Source organism: Musca domestica, unplaced genomic scaffold (assembly GCF_030504385.1).
Source record: "Musca domestica strain aabys unplaced genomic scaffold, Musca_domestica.polishedcontigs.V.1.1 24, whole genome shotgun sequence".
Lineage (NCBI taxonomy): Eukaryota > Metazoa > Arthropoda > Insecta > Diptera > Muscidae > Musca > Musca domestica.
Window position 1 is genome coordinate 2,693,945 of NW_026712272.1, and position 19,402 is coordinate 2,713,346.

At 36.7% G+C, this 19,402-nt stretch overlaps 1 protein-coding gene across 8 annotated transcripts in view; it reads left to right on the top strand.

Annotated features, from left to right (window-relative positions):
• Positions 1–502: 502 nt before the first annotated feature.
• Positions 503–19,402, top strand: part of LOC101893112 (dystrophin, isoforms A/C/F/G/H) — a 752,562-nt gene continuing 733,662 nt past the window's right edge. For 3 of the 8 annotated variants that reach the window (XM_059123281.1, XM_059123282.1, XM_059123286.1), the window contains exon 1: positions 503–795. In XM_059123281.1, coding sequence (XP_058979264.1) covers positions 621–795 — 175 coding nt within the window. In that variant the 5' untranslated portion in view covers positions 503–620. The remainder of the gene's footprint in view (positions 796–19,402) is intronic. The other 5 variants (XM_059123285.1, XM_059123284.1, XM_059123288.1 and 2 more) reach the window with 4 other exon arrangements.

The window sequence follows — 19,402 nt, forward strand, 5'->3', positions numbered from 1 at the left end:
ATTAATGCAAAATATTTCGAAGAAAGTCAAATAAATTATTTGAGAAAAAAAATAATAAAAAATATTTAAAAAAAAATCAAAAAAAAATTAAAAAATAAAAAAAAAAATAAAAAAAATAAAAATAGAAAATAAAATTATATAATAAATTGAACGACTTAAAATCATAAAATTAAAAAAGAAAAATAAAATCATACAAAAATTTATTGATTAATAAATCGAAAGCATTTCCAAAAATAAAGCAGCGGCAGCAAGACAATATCTCACCAAACCCTTCTTATCTACAAAAAATACATCATTACAAATTTATTGATTACTAGACATATATCTCCAAAAAAAATCGTAAAAAAATTAAAAACAAAAATCCTGCATAAAATTTTTAAAATTATTTTAATTAGAAAAAAAATTTAAATAAAAAATACATATATTACGAAATTAAATTTAATGATTAACGAGAAAAATATTTCCCAAAAAAGAGCAACAGATTTGTTTAACAATCTCCTCCAAATATCTTATCTCTAAGAGATAAGGGCTACACCAAAAAAAAAATTAAATAAATCTCCAACACTTCATAGCCTTACGTTACTCTGAGCCGGCACTACTCTCAGCGTGGAAACGAAATAATGTACCAACCGTATGACTATGATTACGATATTGTGGATTACTACTATGACAACAACAATGAGGGCTATAGCACCAGTGCCCCATCAACGTACTTTTATGAGGAGTATCCATCACCACCGCCGGAGCCTGCTCCCATTATCTTGGGTTACGATGAATATCGTCAGCAGTTTATAAGTGAGTATTTTGTTGCGTCTTTTTTACATAAAACAACAATGTATGTATACATGTGTGCACATGTTTGTGTATGTGTCCGTTTTTTATTTTTATTTACTTAAGATAATTATTTTTGTAGATTTATCTGTTTCCTCTTTGGTTGCTGCTGCTGCCCTTCTTATTCCTCCTCTGCTTCTTTTCGGGCTGTATATTCAGCCAACCATAAAAAAAGTACAATGTATTTTAACACTTACCGCAGGGTTTCACATCTGACTGCTTTCCGCAAAGGCTATGAACAGTTTTTTTTTTCTCATTTCATTTTTATTATGCTGTGCGGTCTGAGAGGGTCCGCTCAAAAGACTTGTGTCCATTATTAACACATTTATGAATGTAAACTATGTTTTGGGTACCGCTAACAAGTTCAAAGTTTGTTTTGTGGTATATAAATTAAAATATGTGTGTATGTGTGTGTGTGAATGAAGATGCCATTCATAGTTGCTATCTTAATTAACTCTATTTATTTTGTCTATTATTTTCGTAAATGGTTAAATATAATTTGAGATTTTGTGGAGAAATGGTCTAAAAATCGTCTGAAAGAAGACCAAAGACTCATAGAATAGCTGAAGATCCTCTCATAGATGACCTAAAGGTCTTCTCATAGAAGAGCTGTAGGTCCTCTCATAGAAGATCTGAAGGTCCTCTCATAGAAGAGCAGAAGGTCTTCTCATAGAAGAGCAGAAGGTCTTCTCCCAGAAGAACAGAAGAGCATAAGGTCTGCTCATAAAAGAGCTGAAGGTCTTCTCATAAAAGAGCCGGAGGTCTTCTCATTAGAAGACCCGAAGGTCTTCTCATAGAAGACCAGAAAGTCTCCTCATAGAAGACCCGAAGGTCTTCTCATAGAAGACCAGAAGGTCTTCTCATAGAAGACCAAGAAGGTCTTCTCATAGAAGACCAAAAGGTCTTCTCATTAGAAGAGCTGAAGATCTTCTCATAGAAGACCAGAAGGTCTTCTCATAGAAGACCGGAAGGTCTTCTCATTAGAAGTCCAGAAGGTCTTCTCAAAGAAGACGCGAAGGTCTTCTCGTAGAACACCCGAAGGTCTTCTCGTAGAAGACCCGAAGGTCTTCTCGTAGAAGACCCGAAGGTCTTCTCATAGAAGACCAAGAAGGTCTATTCATAGAAGACCAGACGGTCTTCTCATAGAATACCAGAAGGTCTTCTCATAGAAGACCAGAAGGTCTTCTCATAGAAGACCAGAAGATCTTCTCATAGAAGCCCAGAAGATCTTCTCATAGAAGACCAGAAGATCTTTTCATAGAAGACCAGAAGATCTTCTCATAGAAGACCAGAAGATCTTCTCATAGAAGACCAGAAGATCTTCTCATAGAAGACCAGAAGATCTTCTCATAGAAGCCCAGAAGATCTTCTCATAGAAGCCCACAAGATCTTCTCATAGAAGACCAGAAGATCTCATAGAAAACCAGAAGATCTTCTCATAGAAGACCAGAAGGTCTTCTCATAGAAGACCAGAATTTCTTCTCAATGAAAACCAGATGGTCTTCTCATAGAAGACCCGCAGGTCTTCTCAAAGAAGACCCGAAGGTCTTCTCAAAGAAGACCCGAAGGTCTTCTCATAGAAGATCCGAAGGTCTTCTCATAGAAGGCCCGAAGGTCTTCTCATAGAAGACCCAAAGGTCTTCTCATAGATGACCCGAAGGTCTTCTCATAGATGACCCGAAGGTCTTCTCATAGATGACCCGAAGGTCTTCTCATAGATGACCCGAAGGTCTTCTCATAGATGACCCGAAGGTCTTCTCATAGATGACCCGAAGGTCTTCTCATAGATGACCCGAAGGTCTTCTCATAGATGACCCGAAGGTCTTCTCATAGATGACCCGAAGGTCTTCTCGTAGATGACCCGAAGGTCTTCTCTTAGATGACCCGAAGGTCTTCTCGTAGATGTCCCGAAGGTCTTCTAATAGAAGACCCGAAAGTCTTCTCATAGAAGACCCGAAAGTCTTCTCATAGAAGACCCGAAAGTCTTCTCATAGAAGACCTTCTCATAGAATACCAGAAGGTCTTCTGTTAAAAAAAACCCGAAGGTCTTTTGGGAGGTCATGTGTTTTAAGCTTCCCCCTTCATTTGATTTTAGTTGAAGCATGGCAACCCTAATCACAATATTTGCCCTTTTCATTATCGTCTCGTCGAAATTACATACTTATTTGTTATGTTCTCTCTCTCTCTCTCACTCTCTCCTCTCAATTAACGACGACTACTGGCATTTGATAAAGTTAAATTGTGAGCAAATTTGTTCGACATTTATTGAAGTTTAATTAAATATTTAACATCTGTTTTAACTTAGGCTGTGTCGCGAGAAAAGAAACAACAACTGTGAATGCATTAAATACAAGTGAATGCGGAGGTGTTATAACTGTTTGTTTATGTCGCACAGTGGGTTGAAGTCAATAAAAAAAATAAATTAAAAATATTTCGAAAAACATGGAACCTAATTCTCTCAACTACAGACACCAACCTATTCTAATATTCGATGCTATTTCTGACATTTTTTGCTTTCATTCAATAAAATTAAAAAAAAATGTTTAAATTATGAAGTTTGACTTTGTTGCAGTTTTTTTGTATCACCCTGTAGATATATGAACTGAAATTTTGCAATACCGACTGAATTCGTCCTATAAACGGGTACTTGAAGTTTGGTGAAAATCAGATCAGATATAGCTATAGAACATTCGTAATATGTATTCCACAAGAGTAATATTTGGAACCAGATGACTTGTGGAGCTCAAAAATACCTCTGTAAAATTTATCGAGATCGCATCAGATTTGGATATTGCTTCCATATATCTCTTTATCTGATTTCGGGTTTATCGTGCACCAATTGGCTAATATCAGCACAAATGAACCAAATCTTGGCAATTCCGACTGAATTCGTCAAAGAAACATGTACTTCAAAATTGGTTCAGGTATAGCTGTAGCTTCCATTTGGGGGTTTCATTCACATACATGTGTAATATGCACTCCACAACAATGATCTCTGTTACCAGATATCGGTTACAGCTCAGAAATAAATGTTTAAAATGTTGTCAAGATCGGTTCACATTTGGATATAGCTCCCATATATATCTTTATCCGATTTCAGGTTTCTTGTGCACCAAATGGAGTGTACCAACCAGATCATTAAGCTCGTCTCGAAAGAGAAGCAAGCACATGAATCATAACATGGCAAAACTCAAAAACAGAATGGGCTGAATTTTGGCACTTCCGACGGAATTTATCCCAAATGCAAGCGCTTCAGATTTTGGTGAAAATCGGTTCAGATATCCCTTTAGCTCCCATATCTGTGTTTCATCCGATTTGGTGTTAAAGTCCCTCACATTCGTAATATACGCTATACAGCAATGATATTTGATTCCGAACATCAGATGCAGCTCGAAAATACCTCTGCCAAATTTTATCGAGATCGGTTCAAATTTTTATATACCTTCGATATACATCTCCTTCCGATTTTACGCTTCATATTGCTCGGTCCGGTATATCTATTGCTTCAAACAATATTTGTATACCCTCAACATTCTATGGAGGCTATATTAATAAACTCCTGCATACATGCATAGTTTACCAGTAAGCAGGTTAAGTTCATAAATGGGCCATGTCGGTCCACGTTTTCGTATAGCCCCCATATAACGCTGCATACTGATATTCGGAATTTTCAAGAATTTAACGACATTATTTACCGGAATTATTTCAAATTTCATATTTGAAGTTCGTAATGGGTGCTACAGCCTATCAAGGCGTTAAAGTCTCTTAAAGTCTTCGTATAGCCCCCATATGACGGTACCTCCCAATACTCGATATGTTTATGATTTCAGCGACATTATTTACCGGAATTATTTCAAATTTCGTATTTGAAGTTCGTAATGGTTACTACAACCTATGACAAACATTTTTGTATGCAGGTCCACCTCTTCGTATAGCCCACATATAACGGTAGCTCCATATATTCGGTATTTTGATGATTTTGGCAACTTTATTCACTGGAATCGTTTCAAATTTCGTATTGGGAGATTTTAATGGTTACTACAACCTATGGAAAGAATTTCGTATGCAGGTCCACGTCTTCACATATAATATATAACGCTGCTGATATTCGGTATTTTCAAAAAAATTACAAAAATTCGTAATCAGAATTTCTTACTCAATTTTGTACTCAATTTTTTAATTCAAATCTCACTCTAGTTCCTTAATAATATTCAAACACATTTATTCTTATTTGCAAAGGATCATACCGTATTTCCACATGAACACAATTCCACCAATCTGGTAATCCCACTACCCATACACAACCTTTACAAACAGAGAGTATTAAAAATAAACTCTCTCTCACTTATTTGCCTTTCTTATGTTGCACTCTTCCGCATTCCAGTACATGTGCAGCAAAGACGTCATTAAAGCATGGACACAAACCACGAAAGCCGACTTACAGCAGCAGAACAAAATATGAAACAACTATGTCTGGCTTAGGGGGAACGCTATGGAATCGGGGAACACCTTAAGATAAACCGGCAAATGAGAGAGCGCGTCCAAACAAACAGAGACCAACGATTGCCAGCAAAGTGAAACCAACAGAACAAAGCATGGCTAATTGGAGTTTGAGACCATTAAAATAACTGAATATAATTCAGTTATCAGTGAGCGAGCGAGCGTGCGATCGAATACGACGGATGACGACAAATGTTGTTTTTCCCAAATTTCTTCTTTGCGTTGCGTTGAAGTGATTTTTTTTTTTCTGTTGAGCTGAAACATAGTGAGAAATAAAACAACAAACAAACAAAAATTGTAATAAAAAAAACCCCAGCAAAAAAATCATAAAAAATAACAACAAAGAAAAAATAGTAACACAAAGGAAGAAAGCGGTTGAATACACGGTAATGAAAGAAGCGATGAAATAAAAGAATCGGGAAAATAAAAAAAAAAAAGAAAAATGGCAAACGGCTAAAAAGCTAAGGCTTTTGAGAGTTCCTTTTTTTGTAGAAAAGTATTTCAGTGAAAATTAAAAAATAAATCTTTTATTGAAAATAGAGGCTTTGAAAATATTCTCCAATCGAGTGATTAATACCTTGGAGATTGGCTTCGCAAAAAATAAGAAAAAAATTGCCATAACCAGAATTCCAAGTGCCAAAAGTGTTTGTGTGCGTGTGTGTGTTTCCCCAGTGCGCGGGTGTTGGTGTCCATTTTTTTGCATAGCTTGGGGAATGGTCTCCCCTCTCTCAGAAAATAACCTTACCATAGTTGGAATATTTGTTGTTAACAAAAAATCACACACAAAAAATAGTAATAAAAGAGCCTCCGCCAAATAAGTAATTTTAGAATCAACCAAACGAAACCGCTCAAAACCCAGCAAATACACCTGTTGATTCGTTTTGTTTTCTGCTGCCTTCGCTTTTTTTTTTTTTGCTTTTGCTGTTACCAATTTCCAAAGTCAGTTTTGTTGCTGTAATGATTAATTCTCTGATATCTATATAGTATTGTTGTTGCTGTTCTTGTTGTACCTATTTAGTTCATTTCATGATTCAAACTTAAATTCATTTTGTTTGTTTCTTTTCATTACTTAGTTTTTTACTAAGATTTTTTTGTTTCTCCTATTTTTTTGTTGAATCATAAATGAAAACCTTTACCTTGACCCGAGCAATGGTATTTTGTTGCTGTAGAGAGATATTAATTGAGCAGCAGCCAAGAGCAAGTGGTTGGTCTAGTACAAAGAGTGTAAGAGAGAAATAGGGGAGAGAGAGACAGACCAAATGAATTGTCTAACAAATATCGAGTGCAAATGAAAGGTACATGCAGAGGTGGTATACCACAAATAACAACAACCACTTGTTGTTATTATTATTGTTGCTGTTGTTGGTATTTTAGTTTGTTGGTCCTTTTGAATAGATTGTGGAATTGGGTTTCAAGTCATCATTAATAACAATAACAACAGCAACAACAACATGCAATGCTCCTGTATGACTTCTTTGGCTCAACAGCAAAAACAACGACAAAAAACATCGTCACACAGCAAAACTAGGAATATGGAAATGTAATTCTTTACCAATGGAACAGTGGAGCAATGAAACCAATATTTAGGACCTATATATAAATGATATATAAATTGAGTTTTTATACCCTCAGCCACATGGCTACAGAGAGTATATATCATTGGATATGATGAAAACATGCATGCAAACACGGGTTTTTAGATCCTAGGTCTCTTTGTTTCAGGACATTTGGAGTCGATCTAGAGGTGTCCATCCGTCTGGCTGGGGCGCACGACAACTCTCGGAGGGAGTATCCAAGTTGATCCAAACTTGGTACATCGTAATATTATTGTCAAACTTAGATCGTGTTTGGAGATGGACAATATCGCTCCACTCCTTCTGGTACCTCCCCCACAAAAGGTCAACATTTTCAAAGAACATAATTATACCCTTAGCCATATGGCCAGAGAGGGTATATACAGGGTTGCCCATATTCGACGGACCCATCTGGCAACGCCATAACTTTTGAGAGAGATGTCACATCGCTTAAATACATACCGCGTTTGAAGCGTCAGTCCAAGCAGATTTTTACCATGAACCAATACACGCCACGCGAACGCTCTGAAATAGTTGAAATTTACATTCAACTGAAGAAGTCAATTGTGAGAAGTGCGCCTTCTAAGAACACCATTAAGCGTTTATACGAAAAATTTTCGACTGGTAAGGCTCTTTCTAATCCGAAGAGGCCATATAAAAGTCGACCAAGGCGATCGGCCGAGAATATCGCTGCCGTACGAGCCAGTGTTGAGAGGTCCCCAACAACAACCCAAAAACGCCGTTCTCAGCAGTTGGGCATGGCTCGGTCCACTTTACAACGGATTATTCGCATTGATTTGAATTTGTTCCCGTACAAAATACAATTGACGCAAAGAATGTTGCCCTCGTACAAGCCTCGTCGATTGGAATGGGCCCAAAGGTCCGTCGAATATGGCCAACCCTGTATCATTTGATACGGCCAAAAGATGCCTCATCGAAATTACGTCTTTAGACCCTAGGTTCCTTTGGACCAAATTCGCTTCAGAACATTTGGAATCGATCTAGCGATGTCCGTCCGTCTGAATATCCGATTTGATCCAAATATGTACCTAAGTATGATAATATTATTATCATACTTAGGTCGAGTTCGGAGATGGACTCCAATCCTTCTGGTACCTCCCCCACAAAAGGTCAACATTTTCAAAGAACATAATCATACCCTCAGCCATATGGCCACAGAGGGTATATATGATTTGATACGGTCAAAACGTGCCTCACCGAAATAACGGTTTTAGACCATAGGTCTTTGGACCAAATCCGGTTCAGGACACTTGGAGTAGATCTAGGGATGTCGGCATGATAACTCTCGAGGGAGTATCCGATTTGGTCCAAACTTGGTAGATCGTAATATATTTGTCAAACTTAGATAGAGTTCGGAGATGGACAATATCGTCCACTCCTTCTGGTACCATCCCCACAAAATGTCAACATTTTCAAAGAAAATAATTTACAGCACAGAAAGAGAAAGGATAATACGATTTTGCTCCAACTTTGCCAATCCTAATATATCCATCAGGGCTAGTTCAGGTGTCAAAATGGACAATATCGGTCCACTCCATCAAGTAGCTCCCCCACAAAAGGTGAACATTTCGAAGAATTATAACTTCCATAAAATATGATGTATGTGTCCGATTGTCTTCAAATTTCACACATCCCTATATTTTTATTAACTCAAGGTCTGATTTTAAGATGGAATACATCGGTCTACTCCTTCTGATACCTCCCCCACAGAAGGTCGAAATTCTCACAAGAATATTTTCTGCACAGAAAGAGAAAGGATAATACGATTTTGCTCCAACTTTGCAAATCTTAATATTTACATCAGTGCTTGGTCAGGTGTGAAAATGGACAATATCGGCCCACTCCATCAAGTACCTCCCCCACAAACGGTCAACCTTTCGAATAATTATAACTTCTATAAAATGTGATGTATGTGTCCGATTGTCTTCAAATTTCACACATCCCAATATTTTTAATACTCCAAGGTCTGGTGTGAAGATGGAATATATTGGTCCACACCTTTTGGTATCTCCCCCCATGGTGTCAAAATTTTGAATATTCATGAAGGTCATTGAACACGAAATTAACATCGGAGTCCATTCAGACTTGGTACATTTCAATATTTCCATCAACACAAGATATGTTAGTAAGATGGTAGAGATCGAAACCTTCCTTCTGGTACCTCCTCCACCAAGGGTCAAAGTTTTTAATAACAAAAACTATCATAAAATCCGAAATAAGCATCCGCTTCGCTTCAAATTACGCACATCACAACATTTTTATTAACGCAAGGTCTGGTGTGAAGATGGGATATATCCGTCCACTCCTTCTGGTACTTCCCCCACAACGGGTCAAAATTTTGAATATTCATTCATGCTTTTCTTTAAAACTTGCTATAATTAAACATTTCTCTCAATCCGAAACCTGTGATGAATATGGAATTTATGATTTCGCATAAAATTTGATATAAATGTTCGTTTTTTATTCTCTCTATAAAGTGAAGGTAGTAGTCGATATAGTCCAAACCTGGCACGCCGCAATATTAATATTATATTTATTTAAGTCCGATACGAAATGGACAATATATATATATATATATATATATATATATATATATATATATATATATATATATATATATATATATATATATATATATAATTCAAATAACCATAAGAGAAGACCACATCTATTTAAATAATCGAACATTGGCTGAGGGTATATGTCTGTTGGGAGAACCAACTGACAACAGATTCGACAACTCCTTTAATATTCCGCTTTGAATCACTTAGTTTTGTGGTTAACATCGGTTGGAAGAGATCTGATACGGCGTACAACTGACGGCTAAAATGAATGGCGTTAAACGTGACTGAAGTCAGCTCCATGACTATGGGTTCAGGTGGATTGCATCGTTTACTAGTCCCGCTGCCTCTATGGACTCGGTCTCATTTCGGGTATTCAACGAGCGAGAAAATATATTACTAGCAGATGATATCCTTTGGGATTTTCCATCTCTGGTCATCAGTGACTCGTTCTCGGTCTCATTTCGGGTTTTCAACGAGCGCAGATGATATCCTTTGGGATTTTTCATCTGTGATCATTAGAGATGTTGGTCAGTCCCTCAAAAACGGTGGGTGGTGACATTTCGACATTAGCTTTCCCGTTTTTAAGGAACGAGAGGTATTCTGGGGTTATGTAGGTGGAAACGATTGTGGAGAGTGGTTTGATCCAATAGAAATGCCAAATGTCTTCATTTTGCATAGCTGATGACACCATGTTTAAGTCTGGCGAACTGTGTCCCTCTTCCTTAATTAGAATGGGAAGGCACCGGAAAATCGTCGATTCTTAGTGACTAGTTCCACTTAAGACACCTCTCAGTGCAAAAAACTGTAACATGGGGATGTCATACAGGGTAACCAATTGATTCCCTTTGCATTACCTAGAGATGGTACTATAGTAGTTCCAGATTTACAGTCATATACCAGTGACCAAAGACTAAACCAAACTAAGTCCCAAGTATACAGATCTTTTAACTTATTTGTAGGTTGCTTTTTCTTTTTTTGTTGGTGGTGTATTATTTCCGCACAATTGGCTCTCTTTTGTTTACTTGGGGACAAAAAAGTGTAAATTGGTTCCCTTCGCATATTTTGTATCAGTACAGCTTAAAAATAGTACAGGACTGACGAAATTGAGTTAATTGGAATTTTCATTACTAGCGGGGTATTTACTGCTCTCTCTCCCGTCCTCTCTTTGTTGTATGTATCTGGAAATCTTGACCGGCAGGATAATCACGTTAAGCCCCTCCATGGCAGATTTACACTCGACGTTCCGTCCATAAATATTTTGCTTGGGACAAGCACAAACGAACCCGTTCTTATCCAAATAAATTACTGGTGATTGTAGGCAATAATTCTCATTTACTTAAGGAATACCTAACCCCAATTTATAATATTTATATAATGAGTAGCATATATGACCTCAGATGCCTCAGATTCCGGGGTAATAATTTCGGTATCTATTGCTTCCAAAGCAGTTGGCAAAAATAGAGACTCAGCTCAACTCGGTATCATAGAACTCGTCAGTGTGGGAACTTTCTGGTGGCCCTACGGACTGTGACGTCATTCTGTGTGATTGAACTGTTAGAGAAATCTCCCTTGAAATATTTTTATATACATGGTTGGTAGGATCTACGATGAGACAATGAAGAAACATACTTCATCCTCTATATTTTATATAATGTAGAATTTCGAGCCACTGTACAACATGTCAACGTCAAATCCTAAACCGGTTGGTTGGCTGGTTGCTTCGATGATTCCCTATTCCACAAACGAGAAGACAATCACATTCAGTTTTCTTACATGAAAAATGAACTCGAACGACGACACACAGCAACGAGAAGACGCAAAAGATGGACAGACAAGAGGCGGACAGGCGAAAAAAAAACAAAGCTTGTAGCTAATTTTTTTTTGCCATTGATGTCTTTCAAGAACTTCTGCGCCATTAAACACCAGTTTGAATATGGATCCATTTTTTTGTAAATTTGATAATGGCCAACATGGCCAAAAAAAGATGGAAGTAAAGGATTCCGGAGTTCGTAAATTACTTTCCAGGAATTTCAGGCAATTACATTTCCACATCAAAGAAAAAACAAGAAAATAATATGTTGGATAAAGGAATTTCAGTTAAATTCAAAATTCCGTGCAAAAAACACCAACTTGGCACTGCGCCTTTGTTATGGGGCTTTGGCCATGGGCTGTTGGCGCAATATTTGCCTTCGATTAACGTTTTCACAGCAGTTTTGTTGTTCATTTAAAAAGAACGTACTTAGTTTTTATTTCAGCTATTCAATTCCGTTTTTTTGTTTTTCTCTCTATTTTTCGCTTTACCATTATTCCTCTCTCTGAAAGGTCTCACATTATCGGTTCTGATTCGATCCGGTGTCTTTTTTCCAAAACGTTTTCATTTCATTCGCATTTTATCTGATGTATCAATTCAATAACGTTCTCTCTATCGATCGATCTTGGTTTGTTTACACTCTTGATTCCCTCTTTGTCTGAGACTTAGCCTACCATAACCTAACACTGTTATAAGTGAGTACATACTTAATTCCCTCTCTTTCTCTCATAACTGATAACTTGTTTTTGTTTGTTTTATAGTTTCGGCATTCCTTCTCTGTATTTATTTTTCCCTTACTCTATGTTTGCTTTTTTGTTATTTGGGTAGTTTGTTTTGTGCCGCTTTTTCGTTGTGGTTACACCACTCAGTCGTCATGTGTTTGTGATCATCGAAGCCAGCTCTCTCTTTCTCTCTCTCTCTGTCGCCCACAGTCACACACACACACTTTTCATTTTATTTGTTGTCATTAATTGCATGACTTGTTGAGGGGTTTCGTGTGACGTCCAGTGTTGCCGTTTTGGGCGTTTCCGTCCAAATTTGGGCGGAAAAAAGATAAATTTTGTGGTTTGGGCGGATTTTGGGCGGATTTTTTCCATATTGGGTACAAATTTATTTTTCATTGTTTATTTTTATGTATTTAATTTTTTTTATAACTAACTGAATTTTATATTTTTTTATTGAGATGAATCGTTATTTATTTTATAGATTTTTGTTAAGTTTTTTAATAATATATATATAATACATTAGGCTATAGTCGTGCGGGGCCGACCATGTGATACCCTACAACACTACAATATGTTAGAAGCCCCCTTATGTCCGAATCCATTTTGGAATATTTCGCTTTTGAGATAATGTCATGGAGCACTGCCCAGATATTACCCTTAGCGGTTTGACCAGGGACATTTGCCCAATATTTACGCACTCAATCGTGCTGTTAGTTGTTGTGGTCCATTTTACAGCTACATATACCAATGGTTATCCAAAATGCTAGAATTCTTCCCTGTTCTTAACTCTCTTTAATTGTGTGAGCAGGAAATTTTTTCTGTTTTTGGTTCATTTGAACCCCTAAATATTTTGCGATCAACTCCAATAGCAAGAGGCCCATCTGTATCACCAAAAAAAGCCAGAAGTTGTAAGAAATGTTGGTTTTTTTACACACAAAAGTAGTGGTCCATTCTACCCGCTATCCTAAACTCGAAGTTCATGCGAGATTTCCTTTGAATTCAATTTGTTAACTTTAAAACGGCTGCAAAATCAGGAACATTTCTAGTTGTTGGTCCATTTCAACCCCTAAATATATTGCGGACATCTTTGAAAACAATAGGCCTAGCCATTCTGAGCCTAACCCTACCCTTTTTCGTGGGGGTCAAATTGAAAAAATCGCATGCGATAAAAAATATGAAAAAATAAAAAAAAATGTCACAAAATACTGCAAAATCTATATTAACATCATTATAGGCATTTTTTATGCGATTTTTTTTTAGATTTTATACTTTTATGTTAAGAGGGCATTCTGAATTGACAAAATTTGACGAAATCGGTACAGCCAATATTGAGATATAAGCATTCTAGCTATCATATCCCTCCCTCTTATATATACATTGTATATATTTCGCTATAAACATCCGATATATTTACTATCGGCATCTACGTAACGGTCAGAGTTGATCTGTTCGTCTAGTTGTGATTTCGCCGGGATTAAAAATATTCGCGGTTTTAATGAAAAATTTGACTTTTATTTAACACAAATGTTGTGGCCTATTTCAACCACTAAATATTACCGATGACCATCAAAATTGGAAGGCTTCTGCCCAGCCCTAAGCTCTAGCCCCATGCTAACTTTCGTGTCGATTGGTCTATAATTGCGACCTGTAGAGCAACTGCAAATTCAGGAATTTTTTTAGTTTTTGGTCCATTTCAACCCCTAAATATTATGCAATCATCTCCCAAATAAATAAGGGTTCTATTCTGACCCGAGCCCCACCTCCCCCCCCAATTTCGTGCAGATCGGACCATAATTGCGACCTTGAGAAAATAAAAATTTGATTGTTGTTTTACTTCAAGTTGAAGCATATATAAACTAAACTTGAAGTAAAACAACAATCAAATTTTTATTTTCTCTAATGTATATAATACATTGAATGTAATTAAACTTGAGTACCTTTTTTATGTATAGTGTAAAATTTTCAACAAAATTTACTTGAATACAAACTACATATAAATTATTCAACATTTTATAGTTTGGGCGGATATGGTCGATTTTGGGCGGTTTTTAGAAAAAATTTGGGCTGAAATAAAAATTTCAAACGGCAACACTGGTGACGTCTGAGTCTTGTTGTTGTTTGCCGACCCATGTGCGACTTTCATTATCGTTATTATGCCTCTACCTCTTGCTCTACTCCAAATGTAATTGTGTAGTTGTAGTTTTTTATTTGGTCGAGAGATTGAGGAATAACTTCTTTAATACAGAGCAAACCCACATGATCATATTTTCCTTTATCGATACTCTTTTCTCTGTCTCTCTCTCGTTTTGCTGATAAGCAAAGATAAGTGCCTGAATTTGTTTGAGTACGAAATGAGTTAATTAGAATTAATCGATATCGTTTCGTTTCAATGAAAGTGTCATACGAATCATTTGATCGGATTCTCAATAAATTGGCTTAAATTGGCAAAGAATTCGAGACACGATTAAACGGTAGCAAGTGGAGAGGAGATCAATGACCTCTCTAGGGAGAATTAGTGACAGAGTATCAGAATAGACCCCAGGCCATTCATACTGAGTAATATGATAACATTAACTCTTCCTTATTCGGTTCAATAACAATCTATCTAATCTAATAATCTAAACTGATGAAAAAATTTACTGGGCGGGATTTTTATTAAATCAAACATAAACAAGTTATAAAGTATTAGTTGGTTTCGTCGACAGATGTATACTCTCAGTCTATGTACGATTATTTAAATATATTTTGACTTCTGTTATTATTCAAATTATTGAGCCTCTCTGGAGTAGTTTCCGAGGGAATGGACCAATGGGAGGTACAAGAAGGGGTTCGCAGATATATATAATCTTCACAACAGATCTTATGTTAACATAAAAGTTTGGTTGTGTGAAATTTGAAGAGAGCTGGATGCTACTTTCGCTTTCTTTGAGCGTTTTCTATACCCTCCACCATACATAGTATGGAGGGTATATTAAGTTCGTCATTCCGTTTGTAACTCATCGAAATAATCATTGTAGACCCAACAAAGTATATATATTCTTGATCAGCGTAAAATTCTAAGACGATTTAGCCCTGTCCGTTCGTCCGTCTGTCCTTCTCTTGTAATCACGCTACAGTTTAAACGAATTAAGATAGGAAGCTAAAATTTTGCACAGATCTCTCTTTTGTCTGCAGGCAGGTCAAGTTCGAAGATGGGCTATATCGGTCCACGATATCGTATAGCCCCCATATAACGGTACCCTCAGACACTTCCATTTTTCAATGGAAGTGTCTGAAATTCCACAAAAGGAGTCCCCTGTGAGTGTTCTACCCTCTGAAAAAGAATTGTCTATATAGGTCCACGATATCGTATGGCCCCCATATTTTTTTTTTTTTCAAAATATTTAACCCTATGCGGGGAAGGTTACAGAAGGAGTGCGCCGACATATCTCATCTTCACAGCAGACCATGTGTTAGTAGAAATAATGAAATGGGATGTGCGAAATTTTAAGGGAACCGGATGATTATTTTGCTTTCTATGGTCGTTTTGGCTATTCAAAACTTTGACCCTTTGTGTGGGAGGTACCAGAATAAATGGTTCGATCTCTACCATCTTTATAACAGATGTTGTATTGGTGGAAATATTCAGATGTACTAAGTCTGAATGGAATCGGATGTTATTTTCGCGTTTTATGAGCTTCATGAATATTCAAAATTTTGACCCTTTGTGGGGTAGGTACCAGAAGGAGTGGACCGATATATGCCATCTTCACACTAGATCTTGGGTTAATAAAAATATTGTGATGCGTGTAATTTGAAGATAATCGAAAACTTACATTACATTCTATAAGAGTTATAATTATTCAAAATTGTGACCCATTGTGGAGGAGGTACTTGATGGAGTTGAGCGATCTTGTAAATTATTTTCTCTGAAAATGCTAACCTTTTGTGGGGAAGATGCCAGAAGGAGTGGTCCAGTGCTGCTCATTTCCGTACTCAATCTAAGTCGAACAATAATATTACGATATACCAAGTTTGGATCAAATCGGATGCCCCCTTCGAGAGTTATTGTGCGCACTAGACCGCCCCATGGACCCCAACTGTCCTGAAACGGATTTGGTTCAAGGAGAACGAAGGTCGAAAACCGTTTTTTTTTTTTGATGAGACATTTTTTGGCCTTTTCAATTGATGTATCCTTATGGTCCTCATCAGCTTGTGTCTTCTTATTTTGCTTGGGCACTTCCATACTATCCTAACAAACCACAATATCCTGATAACCACAAAATCGCAAAAGACAAAAAATCCTATAACAGATTAATTTCTTACTGATCTGCTTATTTCCTTTTTTCAAGCATTGTTTGAAATCCGAAATATTAAAAATGTTCCTTCACAACGCGACTTTTTAAAGTAATAAGATCAGGAAATGAAAAAAAACTAGACTCAGACACTGGGAGAATGAGAGGACTTTTTCCGGTCTCGTCAAAGAATGCTAAATGGTTAGAAGAGTACTTCCGTTTTTGGGCATTGCCAAAAATCTATGATCACAAAATCGAAAATCGATTCCAAATTTCAGAATCATTCTATCTCTTCACCCAATACCAAATTTAACCAAAGACACCAACAATGACATCTACATCAATTTTTAGGATTTCAGTTCTATTCCTTTACCCACCACCACATTTAGTACTACTTAGGAATTTGCTGCAATGAAAGTCCCACACAAATTTTCAAAGCTTCATCCGTTCACCCTAAACAAAACTGATCCAAATAGGCGATTTAGTACAGTTCGCACACTAAGTACACATTCCCGAAGGTACCTTCACATATCAAACTTACTTTCCAACCTTGATTCTCATATCAGATTTCAAGTTCTAAGCTCTGTCCGCTCACATAATGCCAAATAGTTGCATTTTAGAAGTTTTGTACCATTTTAGGACTTTTCGTAACCTTAAACTTCGAATTTCTAATTACCCTTTGGTACATCTTTTCTGCACTCAATTAGTGACTCTAAATGCAAATTTCAGAATTCCAGCTCCATCGGCTTATCATAATTCCAATTTGTACCAAATTTACTACCATACATACACCACTATGCATACATAGTACATATAAGTACGAATACAAAGCTTCCAACATACCCTATTCCTACACTCCCACAGTAATCCCAATTTCAAATTTTAGTATTCCACACCGATTGGGTCGCCTATATATAATTTAGTACATTTTAGTACATATAAGTACAAATTTCCAAAACCACCTTCATATTCCAATCCTACACTCCGCCAGTGATCTTATTCCAATTTCCAGGATACTAGCTCTATTGATTCATCCAAATCCAAACTGTACCAAATTTAGTACCATTTAGTATACTTAAGTACAAATTTTCATATACTCCATCCAATGGAAATCTTATTTTCTAATTTCAGGATTCCAATACTATTGGTTCTCCCAAAATTCAAATTGTACCAAACTTAGTATCATTTAGTACCAGAAGTACGAATTTCTAAAACTACCTACATTACTCACTCCTAGAATGCAATAGCAATCCTATTTATAAATTACAGAATTTCAGCTGTATCGGTTCACTCGAGTCGAAATTGTACCAAATTTAGTACCATTTAGTACTTTTCGTGAGTACATATTTCGAAAACTTCCTCCACTTCCCCAAACCGACATACCGTCAGTAATGTTAATTTCAAATTTCAGGATACCAGCTCCATCCTTTACTCCAAATTCAAATTGTACTAAATGTGCACACAGTTTCAAAACTACCTCCTTATATCGACTTTACTCCTCAATCTTGATTGCCATTCCAAATTTCAAGTTTTTAGCTCTAACCGAATACGAAATGGTACCAAATGTAGTTCATTTTAGTACTTTTCGTACACTTCTAGAGTGAATTTCCATTTTTCGCAAATGGAAAATGATGTGGTCAGTAGAGATCCAGATTTGTAGAAAATTATTATACATTCCTTATTATACCCTATACCCTCATTTGATACGGTCAAAACGGGCCTAGTCGAAATAACGATTTTAGACCCTAGGTCTCTTTGGACCAAATCCGTTTCAGAACACTTGGAGTCGATCTAGCGATGTCGGTCCGTCCGTCTGTCTGTCTGGCTGGCTTGTGCGCACGATAACTCTCGAAGGGAGTCTAAACTTGGTACATCGTAATATTTTTGTCAAACTTAGATCGAGTTCGGAGATGGTCAATATCGGCCCACTTCTTCTGATACCGCCCCCACAAAATGTCGAAATTATCAATAAATATATTTTCTGCTCAGAAAGCGAAAAGATAATCCGATTTTGCTCCAACTGTGCTAATCCTGATATTTAAGTCAGTGCTAGGTCAGGTTCGAAAATGGACAATATCGGTCCACTCCATCACATACTTCCCACACAAAAAATCAACATTTTGAATAATTACCACTCTTACAAAATGTGATGTAAGAGTCCGATTGTCTTCCAATTTCACAAATCCCAATATTTATATTAACCCAAGTTCTGGTGTTATGATGGGATATATCGGTCCCCTCCTTATGGTACCTCTACCACAAATGGTCAACATTTTCAAAAAAAAATATATATACATTTTCTGCACAGAAAGAGAAACGATAACCGATTTTGCCCCAACTTTGCAAATCGTAATATTTGCGTTTGTGCTAGGTCAGGTGCCAAAATCGACAATATCGGTCCACTCCATCCAGTACTTCCCCCACAAAGGGTCAATATTTTGAATAATTACAACTTTTATAAAATGTGATGTTAGAGTCCGATTGTCTTCAAATTTCACACATCCCAATATTTATATCAACCCAAGGTCTGGTGTTAAGATGGAGTATATCGGCTTACACCTTCTGGTACCTCCCCCACAAAAGGTCGAAATGTTGAATATCCATTAAGCTAATAAAACGCGCAATTAATATCCGATTCCATTTACACTTGACACATCTGAATATTTCTATCAACACAGGATTTTTTATAAAGCCGGTAGAAATCGGACCATTCCTTCTAGTACCTCCCCCACAAAGGCTCAAAGTTTTGAATAACCAAAACGTTCATAAAATCCGAAATAAGCTTTAGGTTCTCTTTATATTTCACACATGCAAACATTTTTGCTAACACACGATCTGTTGTGAAGATGGGTTCTCTCCTTCTGGTACCTCCCCCACAAAGGCTCAAAATTTTGAATATTCATGAAGCTCATAAAAAGAGAAATCAGCATACGATTCCATTCCAGATTTGGTACATCTCAATATTTCCATTACAACACAATAGATCGGGCCATTTCATTTGCTACTTGCCCCACATAGGGTTCAAGCTGACTCCAAGGCAAAAGCTGACTCCAAGGAAATTTCTCAACTGCATCAGGTCTATCCTTCTAACATTTAAAATTTA